The sequence below is a fragment of the Melanotaenia boesemani genome, chromosome 14 (assembly GCF_017639745.1).
Source record: "Melanotaenia boesemani isolate fMelBoe1 chromosome 14, fMelBoe1.pri, whole genome shotgun sequence".
NCBI classification, from domain to species: domain Eukaryota; kingdom Metazoa; phylum Chordata; class Actinopteri; order Atheriniformes; family Melanotaeniidae; genus Melanotaenia; species Melanotaenia boesemani.
This window is the reverse complement of record NC_055695.1, coordinates 8483482-8509657: the sequence shown is the minus strand read 5'-3', so window position 1 is coordinate 8509657 and position 26176 is coordinate 8483482. Positions and strand designations below refer to the sequence as shown.

The window sequence follows — 26176 nt, the reverse complement described above, 5'->3', positions numbered from 1 at the left end:
AAAAAATTAAAATGTAACACAAATAATCAACGTGTAATGACATTATAGTTGCATTGTCAATGACTGGACGCTTTTGGATTACATGTGTTTTGTTGGGATCATTTCACCTCTTTAAATGCTAAAAACGTTGTATCTGCTTTGGAAAGTCAGATTAGATAAAGTTAACTGTATCAAGTGTATATTTTAAGTTCATAGGTTAGATTTCAGTCCACACTGAAAATGGAAAATGATTATTTTCATCCATCGAGTTTTTCATGTGAGAAAAAACAAAATTTAACAACCAAATATTTAAAGTATTTAACATTTTCAAGACTGAGTACGGCCATGGGTGGAAGTAGATTCATTTTTGTGAAAATAGTTTGATGTATTTTTACAAAAAGAAGTGTTTATTTTATGGCAGCCTCCTTTTTCTATAAACAGTGCAGTGTTTTCAGTGTTTCATTCTAAAATAATCTAAAACTACTGTGATAAAATTACTTTCTTGTAATAATGTGGACTGCATTACTACAAAATTGCTATGTAAATTTTTAGAAAATGAAAATGTTGAAAATTATTCAAACTAAACACGGATTAGCTACTTTATTAGTTTATTAATCACAATATTAGCTAACAAAACCATTTCAAACAACAAAAGAAAATAAAACAAAGTTTTAACTATTTCAAAAATATTGCTTTGTCATGTTTTCCCTTTATTAAAAATTATTTGTCAATACATTGGGCTTTGTTAAAGAATAGCATGCATGAGTAAGTTATTATATCTTATTATATTATATTATATTATATTATATTATATTATATTATATTATATTATATTATATTATATTATATTATATTATATTATATTTAACACAATCAATTTGCTCACATAGAAGACAAAGCATAAAAGATTATAAAAAACAAAGAAGCAGAGGTGAAAAGCACAGGCTACAGTGCTGGCTGGTCTTCACTATTTTCACCCAATCATCCAAATAAAGCAAACAAACTAACAATAGCACCACTATTACCTACAGCAGCCCCCAGCTCAGATTGATGCCCATATTTCTTAGACTGCATCTCAGATTGTGGCATTTTGTAGCATGAAAATGCTACAATATATAGATAAGAATATAACAAATAGTCTCAAAGCACCATTGCAGAGTGGTTGCAGAAGTATAGATGTGGAAAAAATTGGCTAAGAGGAAAACATTGGACTATTCTAAAGTGGCCCCTGACCTGACTGTTGAAGCATGGTTGAAAAGCAATGTCTGACTTTCATTGGTTAAATTTCATAGAATTTTTATTTACTATTACTTTTGTCAGATTCAAGTTATTTCTGTGACTATTGTGAGTTTTTCTTTCAATAACTGAAGGGTTCCAAAAATTTTGTCCACATGTGTATGTTCAATGCAGATTATTAGCCTTTCCAGTTGAGGATGCATCTAGGCTCACAAGTTATGTCAAGTATCCATCAATCAGTTAAATAAATGTGTTTTCAACGCAAAATTGCAAAACAAATTGAGTCTTTCAATGTCAAATATCTATATTATTGTAAAAACATTCAGGGACTCTGTGGAAATCTAAAGTGCATAAAGACCAAGGTCAGAAACTGGAGCTGCATCAGTGGGATGAAGGAAAGCAGTATAGTCAAGTGAGCATTTGCCAAACCATTTTCACTCAACGCTGTGCACTGCCTAGAGTCATATGTCAGCCCTGAACACAAACGTTATTGCGTCTTCCTCACACATGCTCATCTCAGGCAGACAAAACAACAGAGGATGCATGTTCATGTTTCTGGTGTGGAGAAAAGCTGACATGTGGTTCTATGTGTCAAAGATGAGATTGACCATTATTAGCAAAAGGTGCAAAAGTCAGCACTTGTGATGGTATTGGGGTGCATCAGTGACTGATGCACAGGAGATTTGCAAGCATGTGAAGGTATTAATGCAAAGGCATGAGTTTTTTGGTGAGACATATGTATCTAAATAAATTAGTATTTGTCCAAGATAGAATTTAACAAGGATAACACCACACAACATTTCGCAATGGTTCCAACAGCATAACTTCATAGACAGAATGGCTATGTGCTTGAATGGCCTGTCCAGATCTGTCTGCTACTGAAAATGTATGGAGTATGGTGAGGAAGAGAATCCGACAACATATGTACTCTTGAGCAGCTGAAATCAACAAGAATGGACAAAGATTATTCTAACAAAACTGGAACAGTAAGTACCCTCAATTACCAAATGGTTAAAAATGCAAAGGTCTTCCAAGGAAATGGCTAAAATGCATCTATAACAATTCTTTTTAGTGTTTCAGCCATCATATTCAGCGGATGTTTAATTTCTCTTAATACCTGGCCGGTACATTACATATTTAAATTTTTTGTTGCCTTTTAGAAAACATCCACATTTTTCTGGAAATTAGCTCTCTAAAAACTCACAAAAAACCTGTCATGATAAAATCTGTCTACAAAGAGAGCAGCTCTCCTGTTGCAATTTTCCATGTTTGCATTATCAGGTTTATTGAATTCATGCAGCAACACTTCCTGAAAGCTCAACAGTACCTTCATTCAAACCATATCATATTTGGGTCTTCTGCCAGCTCTGGAGAAAACAGTGTTTTAGAAGATAAAATATTACCTAAGATACTGCACATAGTGGATCATCATAATTTATACACAAGCTCTTCTCTTCCATCTATAGTCATCTAAGTCAAATGTTTAGCTTGAAACTAATTTACAATAAAAATAGAAGTACACGGATATCTCTTGTGGCAGTATTCCCTGAGCTTTTATAAAGCTCCCATTGGGAAACGTAAAAGTCAGGATGAGCTTCAGCTCCTCAGCTGGCACAGTGCATGTCCCTGGAAGATGCTCTTGTTTCACTTCCATATCATTTATAGAGGACAAAATGAGGTCATGCATCAGTATGTCAAGATTTATAATGTACTCTCCACTGGGAATGAAGCCAGTTTCTTTCCAATTACAATGTATGTAGGGAAAACAGCTTGAAGTGGAGCAGGAGGGGGAGATGGTGATATTACAACATGCCAACACTCATGACTTGTTATAGTTTACTCAGAGATATAAGCAGTCCATTCCCAGAAATACATTTTGCAAATACATTTTTATTTGATAAGGATTGCAACATTAACTATGAATAGGTTAAATAATTTCTGACAGATAAAAACTAAGAGTGTATATAAGCCATGAAAATAAAAGATCTGTGGTTACCAAGTTATGTAGCTTTCTGGGGAAGCTCTGGTATTTCTCTGCACATGTGACATAAACCCAGTGTTTCCTAATCTGTAGACCAGTTTTTATTATTGTTATTATTCCAGTTTAATAAACTAACATGTGATTAATAAAATCATTTCCCACCATTTTCAACCAGCAGCTCAGCACCACAGCAGTCTGTAAGGAGTGTCTGTCATTAAAGTCAATCTTACACTGTTTATTTGAGACAATTGTTAGAATACCATAAAGCCATAAACTGCTGCTGCCAATAATTCCTCCTCCAGCTTCACTGGCTGATAAAACAGCACCCTCTTCCTGTTGCCACGGGGACACTGCTTGGCTTTAGTGTGGCAGGGTGACCACGGGTTACAATTGCAAGTTTCTATGATGACTCTTTCACCCATTAAGGAATGTTTTGTGTGTTTCCAGGTTTTGAGATTTGTGAGATTTATACCATAGTTCCAACAGAGGAGGTTTTTAGGAATTTTTTTTTAAGTGATTATAAATACAAACATGACACAACAATGGAGAACATTGAGGTGATGAGAACCTTACTGCTCAGTCTGACATAAAGCCAGACTCAAGGTAAAAGAAGAGAGTCAGAAGGCTGCGGGCGGCAAGACAAAAGTAGTGGAGAGTTTGGGAAGGGGTTGCTCCCACAATTCATCCAGTCACATCAGTTCCTGGCCAAACAGTGGCCTGCAGTCTGCAGGATTCGGCTCGACTCTGCTCACTTCGAGTCCCGACCAACTAGGTGCTAAAAAGTACCTGGTACCAGGTGCTACTATCTGATGGAGAACGCTAAAAACCAGGTTGAGTAGAGCCGAGAAGGTACTAACGGAAAAGGCCATATGTAAACTCCTAAACTGATAAATGGGCATTTTTATCAAGTGATAAAAGTCTGTTTTTCTGTAAATATTAAGTACTTACATCTGATCAGCCTTCACATATACAGTATTTAAAGTATAATCATAGAATAGTATGTCATTTGGAAATAAACGTTTAATAATTTTCTTATTCTTGATAAAGACTTAAACAAATTCAGGTCTCACTAGTACTTAGGCCGCCTGGTATTTAAATGTATGGAAATGTATTTAAAAGTGTTTGTGTGGCTCTGTCGGTGTAGTTTCACCTCAGTGTATACCTTAAAGTATCCCATAGTGGCTGTTACTAAAGATTTATAATACTGCAAATTGCAAGGCACAAAACTGTAGAAACTGAGATTTTTGTGATTTTTTTTCTTTGTGTTTTCTTTAAGTGCTCTATTTATAAAGCACTTAAAAAACAACTGCACTGGACCAAAGTGCTGTACAGAAAATTAATTTAATTCTCGGTCTAGAACCTCAGAGTCAGCAGTTTGCTCTAATAGTCTAATAGCTCCTGTACCTGTGTTTCATCACTGATTGTGTCTAATTTCTGAAGGCAGATTCATTAGCATAGATTTCCCTCTATATATCTGTACATGGCAAGTTAACCTAAAATTCAACATGAATTAATCCACAAATATCTTTACTGATGTACGGTTGAACAAGAAGTTGCTTTAAATATAATTGTCCTAAGATTTGCTTTAACTTTACATAATATTTTAGTACATTTCACAGTATTAAGAGTAAGCAGATTATTTATGAGAATTAGAACGTGTTTTATTCTAATATCAGTAAAGCCAAATCAGCCAATATTTTGGACAGCATGTTTAGTCTGAAGCTCACTGGTAGACTTTCATAATTGTGCTGCCAAAAGGGTAAATAAAGGAAAATCAAAGATTCATGCTAATTAATATTAGACGGATGATTTTCACACTTTAAGGTAGAAAGTATAATAAAATCTGAGGCAATGCAAAAGGGTTTCAAACAAAACAAAAAAGTCAAAGTCCACGTATAAATAACAAAAAACGTGAGCTTTACATTCCTTTTAAAAGTTTAAAGTGTTTTCCTTCTGTGCTTTACCCTCTAATGTTTGCGTGACAGAAGTGTAACATTCATCTAAGGTGGAAGGAGGAATAATATTAAAAAGAAAGAAAGAAAGAAAAACACTTGATTTTAGTTTAAACCTTGGATTAATGAGGTTTTCATAATGGTGCAAAGTTCTTGTTACTGTGTGATGTTTTATGAGTTGTATTATTAAACTTGATATAACTGATATTTTTTTAACCTACTAAAACTGATATCAGTGTAAATAATCCACGTCATTATATTTTTTCTGCCATTAAATAACAACACTGTACAAACCAAAATGGGACATTTTCTGAAGCTAAATCTCATCTAACAGCTTCACTGAGTCCGATTATCTGAGGGCTGCAGGAGAACAGTTATGGTTTATTGTCTCACATGTCAGTATTCATTAGTTTCTGCATGACTGTAAGTTTCTGTGGAAGTAAGTAGCACGAAAAAGTAGCACAAATTAAATGCTGCATGTTTAGTAAGAGCTGTGGGTGTATGAGAACCTGCAGTGTGATGAGGACCCTCACAGAGGAGCCGGCACCACTCAGCTTCATCTAATGGGAGCAAAGTGGATAATTGGGAATCGGGGCAGAGGGGCTGAGAAGATTATCAGGTGATCCATTTTAGACCGTTTGTCAGTTGCTTCATGTGGTGAGTCACAGCAGCCACAAAAAAATGGAAAGTGACTCTGAACAATAGAACTTGCAGGCGAGAGTTGGCTTGGTTTTCCTGTTCCCCATCTTTAAAATGATAAATCCACTCCTGCCAGGAATGCAACACCTAATTATTTGTTACTGATTGCACTGCTTTGTTTGAAAAGAAGAGTACAAAATCCAAAGATTAAGACTACTGAACATGTTCTTACAAAAGAAGTTGAAACCAGTGACTACTTTTTCCACTAACAGCTACAGAAATTATTTGCTAATTGACTAACACTTGGATCTCTATATAATTCAGCTAATATTTACTTATTACGTAGATTTATGATGTGTTAATTTCTTAATCTGATTTCATCGTTATTCTTCTGTAAATCCTTTTGCAGGGAAGAGCAACAGACATCAACCAAATTATGCTAATACTTCATCATGTATCAGCCACAATAATATGATCCTATCACAAACATTTATTTAACAAATGCATATGCAGAACAAACATGGGTAAATATGTTTTAATGCAACCAGTATGTGGCCATCCATGCAACTGCAGACCACCGCTTGACTGTACACCATCTACAAACAGAGCGTCAAAGCTGTATTAAACCATTATTTGCAAAAGCAGATAATGTTTCAGTGAATTAAAAAAATGTTTTAAGCTACGTATCCAGTTGTTCTGAGTGCTGACATGAAGTTATGCAACAGAAGTCAATGTACATGTGTGAAAAGACTGGATGCAATGGCTGACCCCAGCTGTTCATGCAAACATTCAGAGAGCAGAAAGTACAAAGATCTCTCACTCTCATTCTAATCCTGAGTACCACACAGATTAAACAGTAGAAAGGCAACAGCATGGCTACAGCAATATTTCATTTTGAACAGATATTTCTTGGCGAGACTTAAAACCTTTGGGGGATCTAAGACCCTGATGTCTTACATTATCGCCAGAGGGACCAGGAACATCCAAAGTTTCCACATAAAACTGCCATGTCGGTGATCGTGGTGCTTTTGAGAATCCTAAGTTCTGTTCGCATCAGACCTGAAAGTATCTGGATCTGATTTGCCTGTTAAAATTAAAGCATTCTGCAGGAGATATGGTTTCTGCTTGTGACCACAACATTTAAACTCAACCTTTCCAGTCTGGTGAATGAATGAGGACCATGAGAACAGGAAGCAACCATCATGGGAGCAAATTGTTTTACAGCTGTTACATTCTTAGCCACAAATAAAATCACTCACAGCTCAGCGCAGCTCTGCAGAAAAGTGCCACTTTACTGGTTTGTACAGTCATTTTCATATGAGATCACAGGAGAGACAGAATGTTTGGGCAATTTGGTCCAGTCTGGCAGGCCATGAGGTAGCACCTGATCTAGAAGTTACATTATGAAATTGCTGTTGTCTTTACTACCAGTTGAGAATAGCAGGTGACTCTCTTTACTACATTTATGTAAGTCTGTTTATTTCTGTTTATATCCACATTAGTCAGGAGAGAGTACAAAGAAGCACACGGGTCAGTATAATGGACAAACACTCACTAGCACACACACACAAGCTTACATGCACAATGACAACAAATGTTTCCGAATATTAACTGACACATTCATTCACTGTCTCACTCACTGATGTTTTGGAGATTCAATTTTTTTATCTTTTACTTTTCCAGGTAAAATGTTTGAGAATTAGTTCTCATTTGCAAACGTGACCTGGCCGACCGAGCCCAGTAGAGAGAAAAAGAAAGTACAGAAACACATAAGGACATATAAACATACCCAACACGGTAAAACACAAATCCTCTTAAAAACAAGCATGAAAATCAATTAACATAAAAATGGCAAGAAAAAGATAAAAATATAGTATTAATAGGAAAGAGCCTGTGTGTAAAATCTCCACAGAAAGTCTGGAGCGAGTGTTGTGGACATTGTTTTTTTTTAAACATGCTACCCCTCTGAAACATCTCTAGAACATTTCAGGACACTGATGCAAATCTGAAAGTGACTCAATGCTGAGGCCAAGGTGCATCTTTTCCTGGTCATCGTAGCTTCACGGCTTTTTTTTTTTTTTTTTTTTTTTTTTTAAACCACAATGAAAATGCAAACAAATCCCCTGTGAAAGACTCCTTCTAGTTTTTTGGAAAAAGTTTTTGGGACAAATTGTTTCAAGTATTTTTGGTCAACATGCTACTTGGGAGTCTGCTAAAAATGTAATTAAGCAAGTGATGACCAGCTCTCCATAATAAATTAATACTATGGTAAATGCAGAATCATCAATCAGCATCAAACTGCTTTGGTCCACTAAAACTCACGTCTGGTTAAGGCAAGTTGCTAGGTTATAAATGTATTCGCCAATAACTAAGGTTGGTCTTGCTGGGTCTGTTAGTAAAGGGGTTTTAATGTGTAACTAGTTATTTACTACCGAGTGAAGCATCTCATCTTCAGAGGATCTCTGGCGATCTTGGATCTTGGAATGTGTTTGCGCTTTTGACCCACGGTCACACGTTTTGCGGCGTCAGCGCTTCTGAGCTCGATATAAACTGCCTTCTCGTTACTCTCACCCTCTTCTGTCTGCCAAACCGTTCACCAGAACCAAACAACAACACCAGCTAAACAAAATGACTTCTGCTCAGCCAATATTCACGAAGGGAGAGGACTGCAAGCCCTCCTGGCACGACGCTAACGCCGGTTACAATGAGGCCGACACACACCTGGAGATCATGGGGAAGCCTGTGATGGAGCGCTGGGAAACTCCGTACATGCATTCCCTCGCGACAGTTGCGTCCTCAAAAGGTAAAAGTGGTAGTTGCAGAAAGTGGTCAGGGTATTATCGGACAGCGTACGGTGATGTGCGGCTTGTCCGATAATGGACTCATCTATTATTCTAACATTTCAATTGGAGCAAAAAAAAAAAAAAAAAAGTTGTGGAAGTGGCAGTTTAACAGGAACATATTAAGACAGAAACATAATAATGTAGGTTTGTGCCACAAAATGTAGACTTACTTTTATTTAACAGGTATGTGAAGTCCATATATGGTAAATAAATAGAAATATATTTGAATGAATGTTTAAACTATTAAATCTGTTGTGCCGAGCATTAAACTTACAAGAAAAAACCCCAGAAATAATAGAATATCAATTATAAAAGACATTTTAAGATTTGAATTGATCAAAATATGTTTTTAAAACCCAAGAACATATATATTTAATGTAAAGTTTATTACGAAAACCCTAAGCTTAAAGGGACTGAATCAAAGTCAGTGAATTTTTTACACACAACTGAGCCTTTCCCTTCATTTGTGGTAACACGCGTGAGTGTGAGCAGCATGGCTCTCTGTGTTGGCTAACTCCAAAGCAGCTGTTACTTCACTCCTGGGAACAGGCCAAGAAATCTGCACGGGGACACCACAGCTCATCTGCTTTTAGCTTTATATGAAAGTAGACTGATCCACACCCCCTTATATGCATAACCAAAACATGCATCTGTCCTCAGTCTGCACAGTGTTGCAAAAAATGCCGTTTTCTACAATTTTTAAAGTTTTATTTTCAAAGTTAGTTTTAAGGATTATTCCACTTTTTTATTTACACCTAAAAGTTTTCCCTGAGGACAAACCTGCAAATCAACTAAAATCTGATAGCTTTATCGAAAATATAATAAATCATTATGAAAGGGTCAAGAAATAACTAAAAAAAACTTTACCCTCATCTATTTATGTGTTACTGTAAAAGGAAATGAAACCCTTTGACCTTTCTGTCTGACCACATGTTGCAGCCACCTGGCTTTCCCGCTACACCCAACACAGGGAGAAAGCTTCAATCCAACCATAAAAATCACTGTAGTAGTTTAGTGACATAAAGAATAAACATGCAAAGAGAGCAGTAGCTTAAAATAAATGCATTAGGGGGTTGGATGAGGCCAAAACAACCAGCTTTAGTGTTCGGTAATCCAAATGTGTTTGCTGAATTGAAACAAATATTCTTTACTCACATAAACAGCAACAAGCTTCAGATCACTACATTCAGCTTGGTTGTATTTGTCTGGTAGGCGGCCGAGTTCTGGAGATTGGTTTCGGCATGGCCATCGCCGCCTCCAAAATAGAGTCTTTTCCCATCGAGGAGCACTGGATCATCGAGTGCAACGATGGTGTATTTGCCCGCCTGGAGAACTGGGCCAAGTCGCAGCCTCACAAGGTCAGTAGAACCGACTGATAAATGACTTTTATTCATGAATATTGGCTGCACTGTGTGCTTGCAACACATAAGTTTACTGCTCCTATTCTGAAATGCGAAGGTGTTAATGAGTATTTTTGCTGCTGCAGGTCGTTCCTCTGAAGGGCCTCTGGGAGAACGTCGTTCCCACCCTGCCAGACAATCACTTTGATGGTAAGAAATAAAACCAGACGTGGGCGAACTTTGATCATACGCGGAGAGTTTTGATTCACTGTATTGCTGGGCTTAATAATCTGTTATTACAGATATGAAAACAGGAGCAGACCCTTTATTTAGACTGTCTTAAACACTGCAATGCTTCCTGAAACATCCATTCAGGTTGACATAACCACACACCGTCCAGGACACTTTTTAGGTATTGGATATTACAATAAAGTCAAGATGAAGAAACAGATGAATGAATCTCAAGTCATTGTGAAATGCTTGGACAAACACTGTTTTCCTTCTCAATCAGGTATCCTGTATGACACATACCCTCTGTCAGAGGACACATGGCACACTCACCAGTTTAATTTCATTAAGGTAGGTATTTAAGATTCACTCAGAAGGTAACAAAGATGCACACAAAGAGGGGAATAATTACTGAAAATTTAGAGGTGTTTGCAAGAAAAAGCATCAGGGAATCAAACTAAAGTTTGGCCAGAATAGAGAGAGACACTGCCTGTCTTATCCAGTTTATTTAAATGTTTGTGGGCATTTTTGGAGCTGAACCACTTGATGGTTTCTTGTTTTATCTGCAGGGTCATGCTCACAGGCTGCTGAAACCCGGTGGTGTCCTCACCTACTGCAACCTGACCTCCTGGGGCGAGCTGCTGAAGACCAAATATGACAACATTGAAAAAATGTTTGAGGTTTGTCAGCCTTCATGATCCAGATCAAATAATCCGTTTGATCCAGATTCTTCTACAATTTGGCTGTTTTATTCCCACTTTTTCTGCAGTCATTACTCTGAAATTTCTTGACACAACAACATTGGTAATGTGGGTTTTTAAAATGCATACTTAATTCTGTTTGTTTTATAGAATCACCATTATTAAGCAAAAGAAAGACAAGAAATTTACACTAAATCCAGAAAAAACCCGCATTACAATGACAGAACTGTAGCGTTTATTCACAAAAAGAATAAAATAAAATATTTTAGAATATTCAGGAGACAAAAGAGTTTAGGTTGTCTTAAATATTAACCTACTAAACTTGAAATGTGCTAAGTTCGATGCAGTAAATGCAGTTCTTGACATTTTGGGAACTTGAAAAAGCAAGTGTAATCACTCAGTGAATCATTTACATGTATTCTCTGAGGTGAATCTTAAGTTTCATTGTTCTCCCGGTCCTGCAACGTGAAATTTAACAGCACTTTTCCTGCCAGTTTTTATCCCTGCAGCAGACCACTAAGTATCTGAATTACATGCCACTTTCATTTCAAGGTTACTGATAAACAGGACCAAACCGTGAGCTGCCTCATGCTGACCAACTCTGTTAATGATTTTCAGGAGACTCAGGTGTCTCATCTGCTCCAAGCCGGCTTCAAAAGGGAGAAGATTAGCACCACCACCATGGACATTCTTCCACCCACTGAATGCAAATACTATTCCTTCAAGAAGATGATCACTCCTACTATTCTTAAAGAATAAAGTCAGACGACACTGCTGCAGTCTTTTTATACTCTAATTTGCCTTCTTTCCCAACACTGTCAGATTTTAATAAACCTAACTCCATCCTGGCTCAGTTTATAGGTTGTTATATTCATTTTAGTTGCTGAAACTTATAAGCTGATATGTTGGTTTGAGCTGCTCTTTAGGGATGTTTCAGTAAAACCTTGAAACAACAGACTGAAAGCAGCCTTTACACCCCACTCACCTGTTTCAGGTGGTATATCACCCAGCATCCTTTCTGCCACGTGCAGCCCAGTTTTAGACCGAGCTGTAAATACAACCCTGTTTGTTTTTAAATGCTTGCACTGTTCTGAGATGTTTTCTAGTCTGCAGAATTGTTATTTATGTGAAACCCAACCGTAAAATGCTAACTCAGTGCAAACACTCAGTGTGTTGTGTGTGTCAGGAGTGTGTTTATCACAGCTGGCTGTATAGGAAGTATTCAGATCCGTAAATAGAAGAATTGATCCCAATGAGGGGATACAGACACAGCAGGTGCATAAAAATGGGCAAATGTCACCTGTACAGCTGAATACTTTTAACACGTTACTTACATTGCAAATGCTGCATTATGTGATTAAATATGTGCTGATTTACAGAAATATGCAAATATACACTTAAATCATGTTGCAAATTAAACACTAGTGGGGTTTTTTCTCCACAAAATCTCACTTTTAGAAACATTTAGTCTCTTTTTATGTTAAAATAAATAAATAAAAACCAGTGAAAACATCAATTACCCCATTGTGTTCAATTTAATCTCTCATGCATATAAAATATTTGAATATAAATAATTGCAGTTTATTTCATATTGGGCTGCAGACATTTTTTTTACCATAACAATGATTTAATGTTCATAACCCAGACTAAATAATATGGTTTATAAAAACAAAAGCGTACCACATTTACAATTATTAGACTAAACTCAAACTTACTCAAATTTAGGAATGTAGAAAACTATTCTCATGATGTGTATATAGTATACTTATTTACATCCTTCAGTAAAGAGCTGATTTAAAAAGACAGACTAATTGTAGTTAATGTTTAATAACAACAAGCAAACCCTCACACTAATTAAATAAAAGAAAACTTTAGTTCATGATCACTGCCATTTAATGTCTGAATCTGTTTCACAAAACTAAAACTAAAATAAAGATATCGGAGTGAAAAGCACATTATTTTTACAGCTAGGAGGAAAAGTAACTGCACAGATAAAAACTAAAGCTTATCATTTTCATGTTAACTGAACATCTTCAAAACGCTTCAGGCTTTTTTCATATTGAAATACACATTAGCTTTTACACACTTAGCTTAGATGGACAGAGTACACTATTCATGGCTGGAGATAACAGTTTGCACTATCTGAGCACATGGGAATAAGTTACCAGCTGGCGAGGACACATTAATCATTAGATGACTGGATGATGCAACACCAGGCGGCGTTCAGGTGGGAAGCCACAGCAGCTGGCGGCTCTCAGATCTGAATCAGGACTTTGGGGAAGTTAAAATACTCGTTTAAATAAATGTGAAGAGGCAGAGACCAGAAAAAGCAGAAACCAGCAGTGAAACATTGAGCTGCAGACAATGGATTTACATTTAATGAAAGAAGTAAATATTTTCAGGATGCTGGAGGTTTCTGCTGTTGAGCTTTGGTTTATGACAGGTGCTTTCACCTTTTATACAACACAAATAATTAAAGACTGGGAAAAATGCAGCTAAATAACTGATTAAAAAAGCAGCTATTAGTTGAAAACTGAGATAAAACTGGATATTAGACATCCTGCACAACTTGTGCTTACTATGGAGACCTTTAATATTAGGCAAATAAATTATAGCATAAAATTCCACTGTATACAAGTCCTTGACTTGTTATAAACTAAATGACGTTTTTTTTTTTCCAGCAAATATTTAACTAAAAGATTTACAATCTCCTCCAGTTCTTGACTCCTAAATCTTAAGAAAAGCTTGTAATCATGTTCATCTGAAATATCAGTCAGTGGTTGATTTGGGTTGCATCCTGTTACTTGACTGAAGACATATAACTATGCACCATATAGATGCACCAACTTTAACCACAAGATGTTTTACTTTAATCTTTTTGCAGCTTTAGGATACAGTGGCCACATGCTCATGAAAGGTAACTATAAACAAAGAATTAAATGAGTGACTCATGAATTCTCCTGCAGCAAAAATGGCTGAACCTCTGACTGTTGATTCTGTTATGATGCATAAAGAAGCTCTGCATACATAATTATTGTGGCTTGTTGACAATAATTATGCATGCAGAGATCCAGCTCCAGTTGAATGTCCTAAACTTTAAAGAGGATTTTCTGTCTTTAATGTGACATTTCACTCTGTGGGTCTGCAGTGTGCTGCACACAATAAAATTGCTTCTAGCCACGGCTGAGTGTCCACAGAGACCAGTGAAGGTCAGAGCTGGTGATCACAGGAGCCACCTGGTGGCTCAGTCTCGGCTCTGATGATCAGTGCAGAAAAAAATACGAGAACAAAATATGTGTTTTCAAAAAGCCCAGTTTATTGAAAATAACATAACACCGTGGTGAGCCACTCATGTAGTAATTATGTCTAATTCAGTTATCATAAATAACAAACAGATCATTTATGACTACCTAAACCTGAATCATATTTAAAACTGCTGTTTTAAATTCTTGCAGAAGAAGCAAGCAACACTGTCAGAATAATGATGCTGATTTAAAGCAACATAAACCTAAACTGAGTGGCTGCAGAGTGGTTGGTTGAAAACAAGTAGGAGGGTATAAATTACAATAATGACTTTATTGAAGATATTGCAGCTCTACATGGAGGAGGAGCAACGCTCCATGCAACCAGAAATACAACATTTACACACAGATATACATTACACCTTCACTTCCTATACCAGATCCTTATCTTCTTCTCTCGCTTGATCTTCCTCTGCAGCTGTAAAGTCCCATAGAGGAGAGCTTCTGCAGTAGGAGGACAACCTGAGGACAGATGAGCAAAAACAGAGTAAATGTTGTGTACATAAAACTACACACTTTGTTTTTTTTTTTTTGTTTTTTTTTATTGGCCCGGTTTGTGATGAAAAACAGTGACCTATCAGAGACCACGATGACTGATGGCACAACTCATTCAGTTATATAATATTAAACAATAAAGATAACTTAAACTACCAGTATGTAAGTATAATTGCAAGTATTTAGGCTGCTTCTACAATACAACAACTACAGCTGGTAACAACGCTACAACTGAAACTACAAATACAGATATCACTGTGACTTATGAGCAAGATTTCTGGCTGACGTTACAATGAATGATAGATGTTGATCAAAACTAGCATGGACTGATGTGTACTGATCAAATCTATCTGAACACATCAAAATATATGATTATTGGGTATCTTTTCCCCAAACTACAGACTTACATCTGCAGCTTTCAACTCTTTCAACTGCGGATGGTCATTTTCTTGGCCAGATCGTTCCAGACCACAGGGACATCACAATAGGCTGCAATAGTCCGAGGACCTCAAAGCATGCACTAATGCTTCTGTAGCTAAAAGATCTGATATATGTAGCTGGGAAAGAGTCATGTAGCTTTGCTTTAATAGGATCAGGAAACAAAGTGTGGGCTGTGTTTTCATCAGCTGGTGCTAGTCACATAGCTCTTAAAATAGCTCACCTCCAAGAGGAGATTTCAACAGAAACTGGTTATCTGAGGTGAGCTAGGTAGACCTGAGAAGTTTTTCCACACCAAACGGTTTATGTATAGGGTTTTGTGCTGATACAAAAAAAACAACCTTCAACTGTTGCCCTGAGTTAAAAAAGTTCACCAAATAGAAGTTAAAGAGACAAAATCTTCAAAGAATATATTTGATATGTCACAATATTTATAAACCTTCATATCTCATCCTTTACATACTGGGTGCACAATTATCCCTTTTTGGCCCAAAAGAGTGCTCGTGCTAGAGCCATTTCTAAGCTGATTCTATGATGTGTACTAACCCTTAAAACTTCAAGTCATATTTTCAGTTCTTGGTCTTCCTGTTTTTTTTTTTGTCGTAATGTAAAAATTCAGGTAGAACTTCAACCCTTTTAATTACAGTCAACATACAGACATTATTTTTTTAATGACAGCCTTAGTTGTCAGATTATGAGGTTAAAATGATTTAAAATGATGTATCAACAGAAGCAGTGCCATAAAGGCCAACCAAAACAATACAAATAAATTTATTACTAACAGTGCTTTGTAAAAATGGCACGTAGATCAACAGTGACTAAGCCTTTTCTCATCTGCATATCATTCTGTCAAGTCTTGGCTTTCAGGAGAAAAAAAATTGGCATTGAAACAAACACACAACAGAAACTATTTGCATAATATCACCTTTTCTCCAGGTGTTTTTCTATTTACATTTATTCATGCTGTTATTTACCTACTATCCTCACAAAACCAACTCAGCTCGTATTTGGAACCACCGTGTGTCAAAAAGGTCTTCTTGGCTTTATTCCAGCCATTAGAGGATCATTATTATTGTTCTTTTTGGACAGACATGTAACTTTCTGCTCACTTGTTGATCTTTGGCTGCACCTGATTCAAGATTACCATCAATTGAAGCTCTCCGATTGGCCAAAAGTTTGACAGTAAATGTCTTCCTCTTAATTTCTGGGTCAAAATAAAGGTCTCGTAGCAACATAGCACTGATAGCAATCTTTTCTTTAATTACAAAAATGTGATAAATATCTGTGTTATTGTCAATTACTCACTGTGGATTTACCATATAAAGTCTAAATAAATATGACATTTTGCACCGGCATTGTAAACCTCCTGGACGGGATTTAAATATGCATAAAAAATTTTTAAAAAGCAATTTATTCCACAGAGAAATTGTTAAAAATATAAGGAATATTGTTTACGTGGCGACGATCTAGTGGTGTTTTATGGGTTAAAGCAGATCTATACATACTAGCTGGCAGTAAGTTTAGAAAGTTAAAACCAGTCTAAAATTAGTTGAAAATGGACACAATGGCTGCAGCTCTGTCCAAATGCGAGTGGTGATTTAAGAACATATAACAAGAGGAAAATGATCAGTGGAAGAATTATTTTATGTACTAACTTTGCTGTTTGGGCTTCACATCCATGATGAAGGCCAGTTCTTCCATTGTTTTCTAATGAATTAAGTAGACCACAACCTACACTGGCTCTGGTTTTTAAACATAGCACTAACAACATTTTATTTGATCCAATTAGTTTTCTTAACGTCAACCCCCCTGATCTAAGCACTTCATTCTTCTAGCCCAACAAAGACTTAGCACTGCTCTAGAACCCGTGTTTTTATGGCTGGCGTCGATGGTAGAAACAGAAAGAACTGGTTCTATGTCTGGTTCTATCAGCGCTGGATTGGGCCTGGAAGGAAAATACCCCAGTGAAGCCTACCTGGAACGTAAATGTCCACTGGTACGATTCGGTCGCAGCCTCTGACCACAGCGTAGGAGTAGTGGTAGTAACCTCCTCCATTAGCACAGCTGGAAGAGGAAAATCACGAGAACACATCTGGTTAAAAAACAACTTTGGTCAATTTTTCTGATTCTACCAATGAAATCTGAACATAAACATTTAGACAACTACAAACTGTAGCAATGAGACACACCTTTGACATTTAGTGCCACCATGAAAGGACCCAGTAATGAGAACATTAGAGGAAATCCATTAAAAACACCAACAGCTGGCCAGTGCTGCCTTTTCCAGCTTGAGGCTTTTGTAAAGCAGATTATAAAGTTCTACTGAGGTACTGCCCAATTTAACCCCCAATCCCTACCAACCCAGTTCTGACTAGAGAAATATGCAGAGCAGCAAAAACAAAACAAATAAAAACCTTGCTTAGCAGTAAATAACTGCAAAAAAAAACCAAACCCGTCTTGCGTTACGATGTCTCTCTCCTACTTAACAGTGCAGGGTCATAGAAATGTTGGATTTGAAAGATAATCAAGCTGGCTGACAGATGTCAGGACCACTGATACACCGAGAATAGTCTAACATATCCACATCTGTAACATCAGAGTAATGTTTAAGAAGAACCTAAAAAAGAAATCTCTAAAAAGCCTTTTCACTCCTCTTGTTAGGCAAGGCAAATTTATTTGTATAGCACATTTCATGTACAAGACAATTCAAAGTGCTTTACATAAAACATTTCAGCAGGGTGCAGAAAGCAATACAAGTGCATTAAAAAAAAAGAGAGAGAGATCAAAAAGATTAAAAGAAATACAATTAACAAGAAACAAAGACACAGAAATTTAATTAAAACTTTAAAACAGCAACTCATTTCAGTCAGCAACCACCTGCAGATTCTTTTCAGATAAAACTAAGTCCCATTAATCCATGAGTGAGCTGATAGCAGCTCAAATCAAATCTGTTTTGCCAGTCGTATTTACATGGGACAAACCTCCACTCTGTAACACTAATGTACAACTCGGTGTGTCTGCAGACTGAACAACCGCTTCTTGCTAGAGCTTAATTTGAGCAGGTCAACTTTTATTATCATTACATCCATAATTTAATTTAACTTGATAGCTGTAGTTAACTAATTCTGTTTCTTTGACTAAATGTTTGGTTTCTGTATCAGAAATGAAGAAACTGGATGACTCATTCAAAATCAAAGGAAATTCACAGAGGAGTTAACTTACCTTCCCATGGAGATGACGTATCTGGGTTCAGGCATCTGGTCATACACCTGTTGGATGAAATAATACATTCAGTCATTGTTATATAAAGTCTGACTCAGAACTAATCTTTAGATGCAGCTGAAGGAAGGCTTCATGCCGATCTGCCAATCCGTTGACAGGTTGGTCATAATCCAACCAGCATTAACTCAGCTAAAATGTTCCCATCACTCCCATCCTGCACACATATCTGACTGACGGCACTCTCAGTGTTGGCAAGCAGTAATTCAAAGCACATCACATTTCCATCCTCCATTTCACAGACCTGAGCCAGTCAATAATAACAATTATGAACACAGCTTCTACGACCAGCATCTGCCATAATCATGATCAATCATTCGTCTTTCTCCTCTCACCTTCCGCAGAGCTGGAGCCATTTTATTAGTCAATGTTCCTGCAACAATCATGACGTCAGCCTGTCTGGGACTTGCTCTGAACACGACCCCGAAGCGATCCATGTCGTAACGGGGAGCTGCCATGTGCATCATCTCTACTGCACAGCATGCCAGGCCAAAGGTCATGGGCCACAAAGAGCTCTGAGGGAGAAACACAGCAGTGAGAAGCCCAGACAGCACAGCAGAGCAGAAACACAGAGTCACTAGTGTTAATATTACTGTTTCAACAGTTTAAGACCAGCAGGGAGACTCTGTAAGGTTAGTGCCCATCAGGCACTGCAATAAAAAGTTTTAAAATTAGTTAAGATCCATGTGTGTTACACTTCCTATTTAGCCATTGCTCCATAGGGCTCAATGAAATATGTTTTAGTTTTATTTAATTTTTTTCCCCCAATGAATTCTGTATTTTAATCTATAACCTCATTTTTTTCCAGTGGGGGTGTGTCTAAATTTTATACATCCATCTCATGATTAAACAGTTCAATCACATTATTTTTAGATATTATTTTGGCTCTGGAGGCCTTTATCACACAATTGCTAGACAAGAAAGGGGGTGATAGACAGAGGGGGTGACCTAGGTGGGCCAGCAGCTAAACCACTTAAATTTGGTGACAAATCAAACACCATCAATCCTGTGAGATTTTAGTCATATTCCACGCGTAAGGATGGAGTTGTATCAATTTAAACAGAGGACTTAGCTTTAAATCAAGCTGTGTGGCTTGATATCACTCAGTCATGTCACAAAACTTCAAAAGTACCACATACTTGAATGTAATCAACATATTCTGGATATTAATAGTGATAGTGGTCTATCAGATGCTCACCCTGCGTGCCCAGTTCACCAGGTCATCCAGCTTGGTGACAACATACTCCCCCTTGCTGCTGGCTATAGATGCTGGTTTGGCTGCTGCTACTGCTGTGCTCCTCTCTCTGACAGGCACCACACTGCGACAGAGTGCAGGAGGGAAGCTTTAACGTGTGCACTGTTACCAGGTGTCTATTATAACAGTCTTTCTCTTAAACTCACCTTGTGCTGGCATTATCGCCTTTAGCACTGCTGTGCAGACCTTTGTGTTGTACAGCAAATACTGAAATGGGCCTGTCGAACAGGTAAGAGAGAAATAAGAGAAAACTATGAGAGGGAATTAAATTATAAATGTTGAAAAAGTAATATGAAAATTGTCAGAAAACAGTCATTTTCAAAAGAGGACATTACTGTTAAATTAAAATGTGAAACTGATTGTGTTGTGATGGAGTCTATCAGATGGACAGATGGGTGGATTTCCTTGAGAAGGATGATTTTGCCGAGCCTTTTAAACTTTATGAGGCCTTAAAGCTTAACTACACCGGTTCTCTGAACAGCAGGCGAACTGAAAGCTCCTCTTGCCAAAAGAAAACAACAAATGTTGCTTTGCTTCTCAGTGCTGATTGTTATACTAAGCGGTTGCCTTCAATGAAAAACCATCTAACATCGACAAATATATGAGATATTTGCAAATAAAACAAATAATCATAGAAATAGTCTCCCGTGTAGTGCATGAAACTGTAGCAGCTGCAGGAGCAGCAGGACAAGGCCAGATTGAAATTCGTTTCAACACAAGCAACAGGATTAGGAAGTTCTTACCTTGCTGAAAAAGAGCCAAACAGGGCCAGGCGAGGAGCTGCAAAATAAAAAGTATAACACCAAATGAAAAAAAAAACAACTAAATAAATATGTTAAAGAGTTGAAAAAAAAAGAAAAAGTTTTCACTTGGTGACTCAATTTATATACCGGTATACATATTATGATTACATCATGAAGTTAGAGACACATGATTCTTGGGTCAATAAGAGAAAAACAAACCAAACAAAAACAATAGTAAGTGGTTAGAAAATAACGATGGCCAGTACATAAAAACTGGAGTATTTCTTCTTGGAGCAGATGTTTACATGCTGGTGGAAAATGTTTGGTAAAGAAATCACCAGAACTCATATGCTGCTGCAATTATGATTGCAGGAGTTTCTGATGTTTAAATGGATGAGTTCAGCATTATCTGTATTTCAGGAAATCAGTAACCTTGCTAAATAGATGCAACACAAGACCACTGTATGAATGACAAATATTTACAGCTGTCAATTCTTACACATTTAACATTTAACCTTTTCAATGCCAACAATCCATTTTTAAATGTGTAAATAATCAACCTGGTGTCTACCAAATGTAAGTGGAAATCATAACAGACTCTAACGTTGTAGTTAAGCTTGGGAGGACAGAATCAATGATAAATAATTGTTATGTCATATTGTTTGTTGTCATTATTATGTTCAGCACTTTTGTTCGGTAGCTGCTGTCGTAAAGTGCTTTATAAATAAAGTTGGCTTGGCTATTGTCATGACTATTACAAAACTTCGGTGTATGCGATTCTGTTTGTTAGGTGTCCAAATAGATCACCAACTCTACAGTACCTCGAGGTAAGCATTTAAAACTATTAGCTAATACTCTTAGAAGGAATGTGATGGTTAATTAGGTTAAAACCTGGAATTTTCCTCATAGGTTTGGCATCAGTACACAGCTGTTGATATGAGCTGGGGTTTACGACGCAACTGATTTAGTCCGCTGATAGAAATCGTTATTGCATCGTCAGTTTGGTTATTTTAAAGATGACAGAGGTCGTGGCACGAATCAAATAATACCACCTTAACAACAGCTATCACTACTCATCACTACTTACTGTGTTGCTGTTAGCTAACCTGGTTAGCTGCTTTGCTAATACAGACAGTGCAAGGTCAGCGTGCCCATTCACTAAAAAGTTACAAATACTGTTCCTGACACCGACTAACCACTAAGCGGAGCAATTATGTATGCTTATTTTTAAGGACCCCCCAGTAACACAACTCATTAGACTAAACTATGTTTGCTAAAAGATAGAGTCATTTTAGTCAAAACATCACTCACCCACCAACGCCGCCATCTTTGAGATACTGGTTACATCAAAATGCTTCTTCCGGTGCCTGAACAAGCTTCAGCTGCTGAGGGCGCTGCTACCTTGTGACCCGGTTTATTCAGCCACAGATGTACATTTTACAGCCACTAGTAACTGGTGGTAGCATCTAGGTTTTTTTTACGTACCGCTAAAATAATAAATAAATACAATTTTATATTTTATCATAATTTGTCAGTTATGAAAAATTAGACCAATGGGGACTTAAACCCATATTATAGCTAATGACCAGCAGGGGGCGATAGCTGTAGCTGAAAAACGAATTTCTTCTAACCCTTTCAATTTATTATCACAGGAAGTTAATTTCTGATGTATTTTTGCAATAAAAACAGATGATTCTAAGAATAATCAGATATCAATGTGAGTCTTTAACCAAATGTAATCTTCCGTTTGGGCCTATGGTTTATGAAGATCAATTTCGTGATATAAGGGTAGAAAAACGAATAGGTTTTCAAAAATAACACAGTATGTGTCATAAAATCTTTATTAAAAACAACTCTTTACAACTAGATATAGCTTGAAAAGACCGTACGTTTGTTAAATGAGCAAGTGTGTGGGTAGTGCCCCTAAAAGTGTGCCAAAGTTCTCTGTAATATTGTGCTGTTGATAATCACTCTTGTTTTGAGTTGCTCAATGGATTGGATGATTGCACTTTCCCACAGTACTGAGGAAAATAAAACACACTGGCCTTTTTTGCACTTTATTAATTTGACACTGTCAGTGACCTCAGTGGAGGACACATGCAGCAACAGCAGCCTGACACCTTGCCATCCTGGTCACATTTTCCTGTGGGATGGCATCTAATTTTTTAACCAGGAGTTGTTGGAAGTCAACGAGTGTGGTTGTGGCAGTCACTCTAGCATAAAAAGCACACCCAAGCTGATACCACAAGAGTTCAGTTGTGTTAAGGTCTGAATTCAAGGCTGGTTGTCCATCCTCTCTACCCCCAAACTCTGGAGGAACTTTGTGATGATCCTGGCTCTGTGGGGGAGAGCACTGTCTTCCTGTAGGATGGAGTTAGGTCACAGATTCTCGAGATATGGGATTAACACTGGTGTCTATTGTCTCATTCTGATATATCTGCCTGTGCTAGGTGCGAGTCATACATCTGTGACTGATAACATTTGCATATGACAACTTGTATGGATTCAGAAAAAAAAAAAAAAACAGATCAACATCTTTTGAATTAACTGATGAAATATCAAGATGGAACACCAACACGAGAATATTGCTGAGGATTTTGGCACATTTTTGGGGGGCACTATCCACATTTTTAGCTGTCTTACTCAATGCACAGAATCATGGTCCTTAAAAGTTATATGTCATTGTAAAGGTGACTAATCAGGCCATTTGGTATTATTAAAGGGGAGAGATAATCTACCAAATACAAATATCCTTACTTTTTGTGCTAAAATTATATTCACAAGACACCAACACATTCTGAAATAATGAATTAATTAATAATGGTTTCATTGTCTTTGTGTGACTGTTTAACGCAACTGGTTAATTTTAATTGTTGACTAAGTTTCTTTGACTTCATTTAATTTATTCTGTTTACATCTTCAGAGGAAAGGCAAGTCATCCAGGATGAACAGAGTACATCATATTTGAGTGACAGCAACTTTTACTCATCTCTTTTTTCAGTGTGAGTTTAACAACAAGATCTTTATCTCAGAGAGAGTTGAGAAAACATTCCCAAGCATTTCCACTTCAGTGTGCAGGCCATTGTGAGGAGATTATACTTAGATTAGATGAGATCAGATATTCCTTGTCTAAATCTGTTCAACAAATTTTATTCAAATACTGTCAAATCTTTGGAGCTCATCCACAGAGCAGAATCTGCAGGAGTTTCTCACACATTAACTTTAAGAGAAGTTATTCTGCCCTGCAGCAAAACTTTAGGAGCTAAGTTTGTGTGACCCAGATAATTAAAGGGGAGCAGCAGACTGGCTCCACTGGTTGAGCTGCTTTCACATCTGTTGTCATAACAAATGCATCATTTATAACATTGACAAAAAAAACTTATGTTGGCTGAGTGTGACTTAGAGGTTCTCACTATGGGATATTTCACCCTGTTATGAAAGCAGTTGTAGTTTATGTGTTTTAATAATCTGCTGTCACATTTAAAGACTAAAATGGTTGTTTAACCTGAAAAACTTCCAAATGCTCAAACAGACACTATTGTACGCAATTAAAAGCTGGATATTGAGATTAAATTATTTAGAAATTGGTATCAGGGCTGCTGTGTTCAGATTGATCTAAATGAGCATTTTTGATCTGTGTTTCTGTTTTTGCACAAATCCACTGCTCTTTGAGCTCACCTTGTAAGAAAACTTTACTTCAACACAAGACTGAGATGCATTTAAAGCAACAGACTCTTATTTTACTGGGCAGCTTCCAGAGCAGCACGAGGAAAACTGCATGGACTCCAGAAGTCCCAAATTTACTCGACATTATTTGAGTCAACTTGATCTGATTAACTGGAACTTTGTTGGAAACTTTGATAACTAAAAATGAATATTACTGTGTTAAAACTTATTAGATAATATCTAATCTTAATGGTTATGAGTTCATTTGATTAAATATATCTGATTACTTTAATTAGTGATTAATAACCCCAAAAACCTCAGACACATAATATATCATCCATCCATCCATCCATCCATCCATCCATCCATGTGTGTGAAGGTGTCTTGTTTTTGATATTTTTTTTATTAAGAAACTGTCATGGTGGCTGCTCTGCTGGGCTTCCAGTCCAATTATTAGGCTTATTGGCTCCACCTGCAGTTCCCTGATTGCTCCCTTGTCTCACCTGTGCTCTGCTCTACTTATACCCTCTCCAGTCTTTGCTTCCTTGCCAGATGGTCAACTGCTCTTGCCTTGTTGATATCTAGCCTTGCTGCGTGTTCCTGATCTCCTGTCTTCGACCCTGTTACGCCACGGATTTCTCTTGCCTGACCCTCATCGGATTATCTTGCCCAAAGTCTACCTGGATATCGAACCCTGTTTTGGACCAACCAAGGATTCTGACCTGCCCCGGATAAGTAGTTTCTTTCCTGCCACTCTGTGTATGACCTCTGCCTGCTATATTGACCACGCTGTTTGGATTTTGGATTTTTGCCCTTATATTTGGAGTTTTTGCAGATTCCTGAACGCCACAGTCTTCTTGGATCCTCCCTCCTCGTCCTGTCAAACTGTTCCAGTTTCCCTGCACTACCACCTATACAATAAATCACTTTTGCCTTATCCTGCTCCTGTTGTGGTCGATTATCGGGTCCTCTGGGAAAACCGTTACAAGAAACATTTTTAAAAATCACTTGAATATTAATTTCAATTGCTGCCATTTGATTTTGTGTCATTTTTCTGGCTATTTGTGATTTCAGACATAAAGTGCTGGTTAGTTTGTGGGTTTCAGGAAACACAGTGAAACTATCTACAGGGCAGAGCAAAGCTGCTGGTCTCTTTCTTTGAAGAGATGGAAAATAATACTATTTCTCTCACAGATGTGAAGCCGTGTAGCTAATCAATCATAATGGAATCTGATAATTTGGTTGTGATTATTCATTTTGTCACTTAAAGCCAGCCAAGTGGAAGTTATCTTGGGACCGCTATCTCAAAGGAACACAAGACCTCAGTGTGAGCCTCCTTTCACTTAAAAAGAAACAAATTTTTTAACCACTTTTGCATGCCCATGAGATTTTTTTAATGTGTTACAAGACATGTCATGAGCAAAATCAGCCATCAACATCCTGGCTGAGGATTTCTGCTTTGCACATTCTCAGAAAGATGAAGTCAAGACAGCCCCAATCGTCTGTGAAGAAAAGTGGAAGAACCAATCCTGACAACTAATTGGAAGTGGCTCCACAGCTAATTTGCATGCACACCAGGGATCTTTTTTGCAGAGATCATTTGTGTGTGTGTGTATGTGATTTTTCAGATTATAATCAAAATGTGACCACCATCAGGCTCCAGTATGACCAGTCTATAGCCTTGAAGTGACTGAGCAGAAGACATGATGCACACACGGGATGGAGGTAAATATGGATGCTGCACATGCGAGCATGTGTGGATCAGTTTTGAAGCTGCTTTGGAATCTGAGCCAACAAAAAGATCATGGTATTGTTTTGTTGATTGTTTATGTCTGATCTTGCCGTGTCCTGCCTACTCTGGTGCAAAATTGTGACGACTGTTTCACTTCAAAATTGTAAAAGTTGGATAAAATGCAACAACATAACCATTTATACTGAGATTGCTTTAAATTACATCAGATGTGTTTAATTTAGCACCACATATGAAAGTTTTCTGGGAGGATTTGAAGACACTGGATTTCTGCTGTTCAGACCATCATAAGAAATCATACATGGGTGACACACTGACATAAAAAGTCAGATTTGGGCCACTTTTACCT

General features: G+C 37.2%; 2 protein-coding genes and 1 long non-coding RNA gene across 4 annotated transcripts; 2 read left to right on the top strand and 1 right to left on the bottom strand.

Moving 5' to 3' along the window:
• Positions 1-8256: 8256 nt before the first annotated feature.
• Positions 8257-12415, top strand: gamt (guanidinoacetate N-methyltransferase). The gene is made up of 6 exons (XM_042007156.1): positions 8257-8590; positions 9843-9988; positions 10117-10180; positions 10482-10549; positions 10768-10878; positions 11518-12415. The coding sequence occupies exons 1-6, from the start codon at positions 8416-8418 to the stop codon at positions 11656-11658; spliced, it is 705 nt and encodes a 234-aa protein (XP_041863090.1). The 5' UTR covers positions 8257-8415; the 3' UTR covers positions 11659-12415.
• Positions 12416-14195: 1780 nt separating this feature from the next.
• ndufs7 (NADH:ubiquinone oxidoreductase core subunit S7) lies at positions 14196-21793 on the bottom strand. Of its 2 annotated transcripts, XR_006012725.1 has the most exons (9): positions 21723-21793; positions 20412-20448; positions 19815-19886; positions 19612-19732; positions 18749-18928; positions 18357-18403; positions 17110-17198; positions 14310-14663; positions 14196-14265 (listed from the first exon to the last, which is right to left on the bottom strand). XR_006012725.1 is itself a non-coding variant. In XM_042006187.1 (8 exons), exons 1-8 carry the CDS (start codon positions 21736-21738, stop codon positions 14566-14568), a joined length of 660 nt encoding a protein of 219 aa, XP_041862121.1. In that variant the 5' UTR covers positions 21739-21793; the 3' UTR covers positions 14196-14565. The 2 variants fall into 2 exon arrangements, 1 of the variants encoding a protein (XP_041862121.1); XM_042006187.1 differs by having other exon boundaries at positions 14196-14663.
• Positions 21170-25984, top strand: LOC121653010. Its single transcript, XR_006012726.1, has 3 exons — positions 21170-21238; positions 23335-23413; positions 25706-25984. It is a non-coding gene; the product is annotated as an uncharacterized LOC121653010 (long non-coding RNA).
• Positions 25985-26176: the final 192 nt, after the last annotated feature.